This window comes from Leptodactylus fuscus, unplaced genomic scaffold (genome assembly GCF_031893055.1).
Source record: "Leptodactylus fuscus isolate aLepFus1 unplaced genomic scaffold, aLepFus1.hap2 HAP2_SCAFFOLD_322, whole genome shotgun sequence".
In the NCBI taxonomy this organism is placed as follows: domain Eukaryota; kingdom Metazoa; phylum Chordata; class Amphibia; order Anura; family Leptodactylidae; genus Leptodactylus; species Leptodactylus fuscus.
Window position 1 is genome coordinate 3,591 of NW_027440345.1, and position 12,100 is coordinate 15,690.

Sequence of the window (12,100 nt, forward strand, 5' to 3'; positions counted from 1 at the left end):
TCTATTACACAGACTGCTCCCCATACTCCCTCTATTACACAGACTGCTCCCCATACTCCCTTTATTATACAGACTGTTCCCCACACTCCCTCTATTACACAGACTGCTCCCCATACTCCCTCTATTACACAGACTGCTCCCCATTCTCCCTCTATTATACAGACTGTTCCCCATACTCCCTCTATTATACAGACTGCTCCCCATTCTCCCTCTATTATACAGACTGCTCCCCATACTCCCTCTATTACACATACTGCTCCCCATACCCCCTCATACAGACTACTCCCCATACTCCCTCTATTATACACTGTTCCCCATACTCCCTCTATTACACAGACTGCTCCCCATACTCCCTCTATTACACAGACTGTTCCCCATACTCCCTCTATTACACAGACTGCTCCCCATACTCCCTCTATTACACAGACTGCTCCCCATACTCCCTCTATTACACAGACTGCTCCCCATACTCCCTCTATTATACAGACTGTTCCCCACACTCCCTCTATTACACAGACTGCTCCCCATACTCCCTCTATTACACAGACTGCTCCCCATACTCCCTCTATTATACAGACTGTTCCCCACACTCCCTCTATTACACAGACTGCTCCCCATACTCCCTCTATTACACAGACTGCTCCCCATTCTCCCTCTATTATACAGACTGTTCCCCATACTCCCTCTATTATACAGACTGCTCCCCATTCTCCCTCTATTATACAGACTGCTCCCCATACTCCCTCTATTATACAGACTGCTCCCCATACTCCCTCTATTATACAGACTGCTCCCCATACTCCCTCTATTATACAGACTGCTCCCCATTCTCCCTCTATTATACAGACTGCTCCCCATTCTCCCTCTATTATACAGACTGTTCCCCATACTCCCTCTATTATACAGACTGCTCCCCATTCTCTCTCTATTATACAGACTGTTCCCCATACTCCCTCTATTATACAGACTGCTCCCCATTCTCCCTCTATTATACAGACTGCTCCCCATACTCCCTCTATTATACACTGCTCCCCATACTCCCTTTATTACACAGACTGCTCCCCATACTCCCTCTATTACACATACTGCTCCCCATTCTCCCTCTATTATACAGACTGCTCCCCATACTCCCTCTATTATACAGACTGCTCCCCATACTCCCTCTATTATACAGACTGCTCCCCATACTCCCTCTATTATACAGACTGCTTCCCATTCTCCCTCTATTATACAGACTGTTCCCCATACTCCCTCTATTATACAGACTGCTCCCCATTCTCTCTCTATTATACAGACTGTTCCCCATACTCCCTCTATTATACAGACTGCTCCCCATACTCCCTCTATTATACACTGTTCCCCATTCTCCCTCTATTACACAGACTGCTCCCCATACTCCCTCTATTACACAGACTGTTCCCCATACTCCCTCTATTATACAGACTGCTCCCCATACTCCCTCTATTATACACTGTTCCCCATACTCCCTCTATTACACAGACTGCTCCCCATACTCCCTCTATTACACAGACTGTTCCCCATACTCCCTCTATTACACAGACTGCTCCCCATACTCCCTCTATTACACAGACTGCTCCCCATACTCCATCTATTACACAGACTGCTCCCCACACTCCCTCTATTATACAGACTGTTCCCCACACTCCCTCTATTACACAGACTGCTCCCCATACTCCCTCTATTACACAGACTGCTCCCCATACTCCCTCTATTACACAGACTGCTCCCCATTCTCCCTCTATTATACAGACTGTTCCCCATACTCCCTCTATTATACAGACTGCTCCCCATTCTCCCTCTATTATACAGACTGCTCCCCATACTCCCTCTATTATACAGACTGCTCCCCATACTCCCTCTATTATACAGACTGCTCCCCATTCTCCCTCTATTATACAGACTGCTCCCCATACTCCCTCTATTATACAGACTGCTCCCCATTCTCCCTCTATTATACAGACTGCTCCCCATACTCCCTCTATTATACACTGTTCCCCATACACCCTCTATTACACGGACTGCTCCCCATACTCCCTCTATTACACAGACTGTTCCCCATACTCCCTCTATTACACAGACTGCTCCCCATACTCCCTCTATTATGCAGACTGTTCCCCATACTCCCTCTATGACACAGACTGCTCCCCGTACTCCCTCTACTATACAGACTGCTCCCCACACTCCTTCTATTACACATACTGCTCCCCATGCCCCCTCATACAGACTGCTCCCCATACTCCCTCTATTATACACTGTTCCCCATACTCCCTCTATTACACAGACTGCTCCCCATACTCCCTCTATTACACAGACTGTTCCCCATTCTCCCTCTATTACACAGACTGTTCCCCATACTCCCTCTATTACACAGACTGCTCCCCATACTCCCTCTATTACACAGACTGCTCCCCACACTCCCTCTATTATACAGACTGTTCCCCACACTCCCTCTATTACACAGACTGTTCCCCATACTCCCTCTATTACACAGACTGCTCCCCATACTCCCTCTATTACACAGACTGCTCCCCATACTCCCTCTATTACACAGACTGCTCCCCATACTCCATCTATTATACAGACTGCTCCCCATACTCCCTCTATTACACAGACTGCTCCCCATACTCCCTCTATTACACAGACTGCTCCCCATTCTCCCTCTATTATACAGACTGCTCCCCATACTCCCTCTATTATACAGACTGCTCCCCATTCTCCCTCTATTATACAGTCTGCTCCCCATACTCCCTCTATTATACAGACTGCTCCCCATACTCCCTCTATTATACAGACTGCTCCCCATACTCCCTCTATTATACAGACTGCTCCCCATACTCCCTCTATTATACAGACTGCTCCCCATTCTCCCTCTATTATACAGACTGTTCCCCATACTCCCTCTATTATACAGACTGCTCCCCATTCTCCCTCTATTATACAGACTGCTCCCCATACTCCCTCTATTATACAGACTGCTCCCCATTCTCCCTCTATTATACAGACTGTTCCCCATACTCCCTCTATGACACAGACTGCTCCCCACACTCCTTCTATTACACATACTGCTCCCCATGCCCCCTCATACAGACTGCTCCCCATACTCTGTCTTTTACACAGACTGTTCCCCATACTCTGTCTTTTACACCGACTGTTCCCCATACTCCCTCTATTACACAGACTTCTCCCCATGCTCCTTCTATTACACAAACTACTCCCCATGCTCCCCCTTACACAGACTGCTCCCCATACTCCGTCTTTTACACAGACTGTTCCTGATACTCCCTCTATTACACAGACTTCTCCCCATGCCCCCTATGTTACACAGACTGCTCCCCATACTCCCTCTTTTACCCATATTGCTCCCCATGCTCCCCCTTATACACGCTGCTCCCATGCCCCCTATGTTACCCAGACTGCTCCCCATATTCTCTCTATTACACAGACTGCTCCCCATATTCTCTCTATTACACAGACTGCTCCCCATATTCTCTCTATTACACAGACTGCTTCCATGCTATTTTGTCTTACAGACTGCTCCCCATGACCTCCTTTTTTACTTATAATCTTGTCCCTATGACATAGCTCAGCACCCATAGATGTCTATAGTCATATGCTGTAACCACCAGTTGCCTCTGAATTCATTGACATTACTTCTAGAAGAATATCTCTAGAGCAGTACAAAGAGGGGAGGGGGCTTTACGTCTTGATTTGTGGTTCCTCGCATTAATGCGGTGGCCACTGCCTGCGTGGCAGGGACATATTGTACGCTACTAATAATGAAAGCCTGACATCTAATTAGGTTAATACATCTACAGTACTTAAATAAACATAGGCGGATTAGACTATGAAAGAAAACATAATAAATGTAATCCACGCACTGGCGGCACAAACAGTCCTGGTGACATTTACGAGCACACATAGGAACCTACGTAATGTTACCGATATACACGGGATACAATGTATCAGCTTCCTAATACTAAGAGACACATGGAAAAGATGTAACCAACTAGGGGGTCCCTGGTGAGATGGGGTCTCATTGGGTGCTCTCAAAAACTAGGGTCATAAGATGCATAAGAGCGCAATGAACTCTTGATCTGGGGGCTTTAGTACGTGCTGGGGTTGAGCAGTGTCCTAAATTTTTACTTTTATATGTGTTACCTCCCCTCCATAACTCAACCAGATACCCACAGCACCTGCAACCAAATAGTGCCAGGACTGTACAGTATACTCTCTGGTGACCAGCCCCGCACCGCTGTGAGATACACGTGGTCAGGACTAGAGATGAGCGAACACTAAAATGTTCGAGGTTCGAAATTCGATTCGAACAGCCGCTCACTGTTCGAGTGTTCGAATGGGTTTCGAACCCCATTATAGTCTATGGGGAACATAAACTCGTTAAGGGGGAAACCCAAATTCGTGTCTGGAGGGTCACCAAGTCCACTATGACACCCCAGGAAATGATACCAACACCCTGGAATGACACTGGGACAGCAGGGGAAGCATGTCTGGGGGCATAAAAGTCACTTTATTTCATGGAAATCCCTGTCAGTTTGCGATTTTCGCAAGCTAACTTTTCCCCATAGAAATGCATTGGCCAGTGCTGATTGGCCAGAGTACGGAACTCGACCAATCAGCGCTGGCTCTGCTGGAGGAGGCGGAGTCTAAGATAGCTCCACACCAGTCTCCATTCAGGTCCGACCTTAGACTCCGCCTCCTCCGGCAGAGCCAGCGCTGATTGGCCGAAGGCTGGCCAATGCATTCCTATGCGAATGCAGACTTAGCAGTGCTGAGTCAGTTTTGCTCAACTACACATCTGATGCACACTCGGCACTGCTACATCAGATGTAGCAATCTGATGTAGCAGAGCCGAGGGTGCACTAGAACCCCTGTGCAAACTCAGTTCACGCTAATAGAATGCATTGGCCAGCGCTGATTGGCCAATGCATTCTATTAGCCCGATGAAGTAGAGCTGAATGTGTGTGCTAAGCACACACATTCAGCACTGCTTCATCAAGCCAATACAATGCATTAGCCAGTGCTGATTGGCCAGAGTACGGAATTCGGCCAATCAGCGCTGGCTCTGCTGGAGGAGGCGGAGTCTAAGGTCGGACCTGAATGGAGACTGGTGTGGAGCGATCTTAGACTCCGCCTCCTCCAGCAGAGCCAGCGCTGATTGGCCGAATTCCGTACTCTGGCCAATCAGCACTGGCTAATGCATTGTATTGGCGTGATGAAGCAGTGCTGAATGTGTGTGCTTAGCACACACATTCAGCTCTACTTCATCGGGCTAATAGAATGCATTGGCCAGCGCTGATTGGCCGAATTCCGTACTCTGGCCAATCAGTGCTGGCCAATGCATTCTATTAGCTTGATGAAGCAGAGTGTGCACAAGGGTTCAAGCGCACCCTCGGCTCTGATGTAGCAGAGCCGAGGCTGCACAAGGGTTCAAGCGCACCCTCGGCTCTGATGTAGGAGAGCCGAGGGTGCACTTGAACCCTTGTGCACCCTCAGCTCTGCTACATCAGAGCCGAGGGTGCACTTGAACCCTTGTGCACACTCTGCTTCATCAAGCTAATAGAATGCATTGGCCAGCGCTGATTGGCCAATGTATTCTATTAGCCTGATGAAGTAGAGCTGAATGTGTGTGCTAAGCACACACATTCAGCTCTACTTCATCGGGCTAATAGAATGCATTGGCCAGCGCTGATTGGCCGAATTCCGTACTCTGGCCAATCAGCGCTGGCCAATGCATTCTATTAGCTTGATGAAGCAGAGTGTGCACAAGGGTTCAAGCGCACCCTCGGCTCTGATGTAGCAGAGCCGAGGCTGCACAAGGGTTCAAGCGCACCCTCGGCTCTGATGTAGGAGAGCCGAGGGTGCACTTGAACCCTTGTGCAGCCTCGGCTCTGCTACATCAGAGCCGAGGGTGCGCTTGAACCCTTGTGCACACTCTGCTTCATCAAGCTAATAGAATGCATTGGCCAGCGCTGATTGGCCAATGTATTCTATTAGCCTGATGAAGTAGAGCTGAATGTGTGTGCTAAGCACACACATTCAGCTCTACTTCATCGGGCTAATAGAATGCATTGGCCAGCGCTGATTGGCCAGAGTACGGAACTCGACCAATCAGCGCTGGCTCTGCTGGAGGAGGCGGAGTCTAAGATCGCTCCACACCAGTCTCCATTCAGGTCCGACCTTAGACTCCGCCTCCTCCAGCAGAGCCAGCGCTGATTGGCCGAATTCCGTACTCTGGCCAATCAGCACTGGCTAATGCATTGTATTGGCGTGATGAAGCAGTGCTGAATGTGTGTGCTTAGCACACACATTCAGCTCTACTTCATCGGGCTAATAGAATGCATTGGCCAATTAGCGCTGGCCAATGCATTCTATTAGCGTGAACTGAGTTTGCACAGGGGTTCTAGTGCACCCTCGGCTCTGCTACATCAGATTGCTACATCTGATGTAGCAGTGCCGAGTGTGCATCAGATGTGTAGTTGAGCAAAACTGACTCAGCACTGCTAAGTCTCTGCATTCGCATAGGAATGCATTGGCCAGCCTTCGGCCAATCAGCGCTGGCTCTGCCGGAGGAGGCGGAGTCTAAGGTCGGACCTGAATGGAGACTGGTGTGGAGCGATCTTAGACTCCGCCTCCTCCAGCAGAGCCAGCGCTGATTGGTCGAGTTCCGTACTCTGGCCAATCAGCGCTGGCCAATGCATTCTATTAGCTTGATGAAGCAGAGTGTGCACAAGGGTTCAAGCGCACCCTCGGCTCTGATGTAGCAGAGCTGAGGGTGCACAAGGGTTCAAGTGCACCCTCGGCTCTCCTACATCAGAGCCGAGGGTGCGCTTGAACCCTTGTGCAGCCTCGGCTCTGCTACATCAGAGCCGAGGGTGCGCTTGAACCCTTGTGCACACTCTGCTTCATCAAGCTAATAGAATGCATTGGCCAGCGCTGATTGGCCAGAGTACGGAATTCGGCCAATCAGCGCTGGCCAATGCATCCCTATGGGAAAAAGTTTATCTCACAAAAATCACAATTACACACCCGATAGAGCCCCAAAAAGTTATTTTTAATAACATTCCCCCCTAAATAAAGGTTATCCCTAGCTATCCCTGCCTGTACAGCTATCCCTGTCTCATAGTCACAAAGTTCACATTCTCATATGACCCGGATTTGAAATCCACTATTCGTCTAAAATGGAGGTCACCTGATTTCGGCAGCCAATGACTTTTTCCAATTTTTTTCAATGCCCCCAGTGTCGTAGTTCCTGTCCCACCTCCCCTGCGCTGTTATTGGTGCAAAAAAGGCGCCAGGGAAGGTGGGAGGGGAATCGAATTTTGGCGCACTTTACCACGTGGTGTTCGATTCGATTCGAACATGGCGAACACCCTGATATCCGATCGAACATGTGTTCGATAGAACACTGTTCGCTCATCTCTAGTCAGGACACATTCTTCAGCCTCTGGATGTTGAGTTGGAGTTTTGTTTCTAATATTTCGGTAACATTGTTTTACTCTTCCTTTCTGTGTTTTTCAGGCCATTCGCTGACGTGTATTAGTTGTACCAGCAACTCTCAGACTCCATGCACGGGCTCTGCTGTCACGTGTGCGTCCACGGAAGACGTCTGCACCTCCATCTACACCGAAACCAAACGTATTTATCCTGTGATCTTATTCTTACAGCTTATTCCTTCTCCTCTTCCTTTATTCTCTTCACTGTCTTTCTTTGTCTCTTCTCTATGTCTCTTCTTGGAGGGAATTCATCATATTGTCCCATAAAATGGTGGAGGATTTGGCCTAGTCTTGAGCCTCGTGGTCAATCAGGCTCCTTCTCCTCCGGGCCGTTGACATCATTGTAAATCTACATCATATCTGACTTAAATTTCTGTTGTCATTTACGACAAAATGTGGCACAAACGACGTTGAATCAGGTGATGTCCCATCCACGCACATATTAAGAAATGTGGCGCTCTTGGTGTAAAAATCCTAATAGAACCTATGTGGTCAAGTGGCGAAAAACTTGCAAAATGGCGGTTTCAGTTTTTGCAAATTATCAGTGAATCCACCCCAAAGTCTTTTTGTCCTTTTCTGGTTAATCGCTTCCATCTTTTCTGTTGTCTCTCTTCTTTCTCCCTTCCTCTTTGTTGTCTCTCCTCTCCCTTCTGTCCGTCTCCTCCTTCCTCCTCTCTTCTTCTGCCTTTGCCCTGTCTTCTTTTCGGCCTCTCCTTACATCCAGCTGCAATATTTCAATAGAATATTAAAGACGCCTTTACTTAAATATGAAAAAAAAAAAAAAAAAAAACCCACTTATTTTTTCTTTAGTCTCAATGTACAAACTAACAACGTACGCCATTGTGAGAGGATGCGGATATTCATCCGAATGCAACATCCCCAAGAGCCTCAGTAACCAGTTTATGTCCGTGGATATCAACATTGGATGCTGCAAAGCTGATAACTGCACCCCCACCACACCGATAGGTATTATCTTTAAATTATTATTATTATTATTATTATTATTATTATTATTATTATTATTATTATTATTATTATTATTATTATTATTACATTATTATTATTATTATTATTATTATTATTATTATTATTACATTATTATTAGTATTATTAGTATTATTATTATTATTATTATTATTATTATTATTATTATTATTATTATTGTTGTTGTTATTGTTATTATTATTATTATTATTATTATTATTATTATTATTATTATTATTATATTTTTCGTATATATTTACGTACTTATGATACATTAACCAATGCCATTGCATGACCGCCATGTTACCTCTCTATTTCTAGTAACACCTACAAATGTGAATAAAAATAGTCTCGTCTGTCCATCTTGTTTTGTGCTATCATCTGCATCGTGTGTGGCGGATAACACCGTCGACTGCACTGGAACCGAAAACCGATGTACGACATACTCAATAAGCACTGCTACAGGTAAGAACTAACAAGCGGGGCTATGAGACTGAGCGCCAGCTCTTCTCAGGTCGGTGACATCACGGACTATGATGTGGTCTCTTCGTTACTTATGAAGTATAGTGCTCTACATTGTACGTTGACTGTTCTTGGTATTGCAACTCAGCCCCATTCATTTGAATAACATTGAGCCATGTGACCAATGAACCAATGAACCAATGGACCACGTACCAATAGTATGGCCACGTGACCAATGGACCAAGAACAATAGTATGGCCATGTGACCAATGGACCACGTACCAATAGTATGGCCACGTGACCAATGGACCATGTACCAATAGTATGGCCACATGACCAATGGACCAATGGACATGTACTAATGGTATGGCCATGTGACCAATGGACCATGTACCAATAGTATGGCCACGTGACCAATGGACCATGTACCAATAGTATGGCCACATGACCAATGGACATGTACTAATGGTATGGCCATGTGACCAATGGACCAATGGACCATGTACCAATAGTATGGCCATGTGACCAATGGACCAAGAACAATAGTATGGCCATGTGACCAATGGACCAAGTATCAATAGTATGACCACATGACCAATGGACCACGTACCAATAGTATGGCCACATGACAAATGGACAAGATGTCACTGACCTGAGAAGAGTCATTGGAGATCACCCAAGAGCATCAAACTCGGATCAGTTGAGGTCCACAGCTTTAGACTTTACCAAACTAATATTGATGGGTCTATCCTAATGATTGGTTATCGATACCATAGCACTGAAAAATCCCTTTAAAAAATCTAATAATGTAAGGAATTCTGGGATGCCAATCCTTGACCCTCAAAGGGGTCATCATTATTTACCATGGAGGATCCCTTTAAGACAGTCCAATGTTAAATTTGTGTTAATTTTATTTTTTTTTCCATACCCTCCAGGTCCATTCCTGGCCATGGCAGGATGTGCCACCGAAAATATGTGCTCAAACTACACTGGTAACGCCAGCACCAGCAGCACCGGAGAGATGAAGATCAGCATTGGATGCAGCAATGCCACAGTCAGTCCACAAGCCACTAGTAGCAGTCCTGTTAGTCCTTCTAGTGCCGTGGCATCAGTCAGCATTAGCCATCCGATATCTACTACTACCGGCCTCAGAGCCACGAGTTATCATTATACCACTGGTATTGCTAATTCCTACCCAACCAACCAGAGCACAGAGGTGTATTATAGCACCCGCGTTACTTACACGCCCACTGCATTTCACAGTACGACACGTGACCACGTCACCCTCACCAGTACTTGTCAGTGCAATGGCTGTGCCAATCCTCACTTTGGCCTTGCTCTTATTGTAAGCTGTATATTCTCACTGGTCAAGTGTCTCCTTTAACATAAGGAAGTGTATACGGGTATACGTTGTGTTTCTAAGGATTTTGGAGTCAATGTGATCGCACTTTGCATTTTGTTTTACAGTACAGTCAGACTGGTTTTATGTGTCTATTATCAGTGCAATAATTTTACCAAAATCGTGGCCACCCATCCTTCTCCAACAATGTATCTAAGATGTAACTAGATTCATGGCTATGAAACATACTTGCCAACTCCCTCAAATTGTCTTGCAGTCTCCCGAAACATGGGATGACTTGCTGGAGTTTCAAGGGCGTGGGTGAATCTTCTGGGCTTGGTGGAATGATTCCATAACCGCAGGGCTTGCTGTCATTTTTTGTGCTGGTCACATTGGAAAAAAAAGGGGTCCCTGCACTTAAATTGAATTGAATTTTTTTTTTTTACAATGGTCAAAGGCTTTGAGCTCCTGAAGTTTGTTTGTTAATTGTAAATAAAGTTTATTGAACTTGACTAGGAGCACAACTCACACTCCTTTCAATCAACTTTATTTATACAACTCTTTTTGAATACAATGTTAATTAACATGTGGAAACACTGGACCTGGAGGATTTTATCTTATGATTTCTGTGTAATTTATGTAAAAAAAAATATGATGGTTTTATGGCCGGATTTTGACTAATATTTGTCAATAAAGATGGAAGAAAATGAAGATTATTTATAAGGAGCAAATTCTTGTAATGTCTTTGTAACATTTGATATACTTATTAACATCTGAACCCAAAATATGGAACATTTGTAAATTCTCCCCTTGGTTTGACCAGAACTCCCCCAAAATGCTCAGAAATGCCCATTTTATTGCAATTTTACAACAATCCTGCTCTCTTTGAGGTCTGGTCATGAGTCCTGTTGAAAAAGTGATACTATTGGCAGGTTTCCATGTATAAGGCCAAAACTGGCTGGGAATGACCCCTTCTCTGTCCCACCACATCCAAAAAACCCAAAAAACTAAACAATACTGGAAAACCCATTGAACCCTTTTAACTTATTGTTGTGCATAAATGGCAAAAAAACAATTTAATTTACTTGTCAGGAAAACAGTCAAATTTGTAAATTTTGCAACACATCTTTTTGACTTGCAATACAGAGGCTGACCACACGGTGTGCTGTAAAACATACAACATTGGCCAATGCTCTAAAGTTCTACCTAGTCTTATATTGTCATAGACACAGGTGAAAGTGTTGAACTGGGCGATGAAAATTTACATGACATTTTTATGACTTGCAATACGGCAGCTGACCACATGGTGTGCTGTAGAATATCCAATTATATGCAAAAATTGATCAATGCTCTAAAGTTCTACCTAGTCTTATATTGTCATAGACACAGGTGAAAGTGTTGAACTGGGCGATGAAAATTTACATGACATTTTTATGACTTGCAATACGGCAGCTGACCACATGGTGTGCTGTAGAATATCCAATTATATGCAAAAATTGATCAATGCTCTAAAGTTCTACCTAGTCTTATATTGTCATAGACACAGGTGAAAGTGTTGAACTGGATGATGAAAATTTACATCACATTTTTATGACTTGCAATACGGTAGCTGACCACATGGTGCGCTGTAGAACATGTGATTGTATGTAATTAGTCAGTGCTCTAAAGTTGTACTTAGTGTTATATTTTCGTAGACACAGGTTAAAGTCTTGAACTAGGTGATGAAAATTTACATGACATTTTTATGACTTGCAATACAACAGCTGACCACATGGTGCGCTGT

At 45.0% G+C, this 12,100-nt stretch overlaps 1 protein-coding gene across 1 annotated transcript; it reads left to right on the plus strand.

Annotated features, from left to right (window-relative positions):
* The first annotated feature begins 7,487 nt into the window (after positions 1-7,487).
* Positions 7,488-10,484, plus strand: LOC142187923 (uncharacterized). The gene is made up of 4 exons (XM_075261733.1): positions 7,488-7,674; positions 8,343-8,498; positions 8,838-8,981; positions 9,905-10,484. The coding sequence occupies exons 1-4, from the start codon at positions 7,488-7,490 to the stop codon at positions 10,360-10,362; spliced, it is 945 nt and encodes a 314-aa protein (XP_075117834.1). The 3' UTR covers positions 10,363-10,484.
* The last annotated feature ends 1,616 nt before the right edge of the window (positions 10,485-12,100 follow it).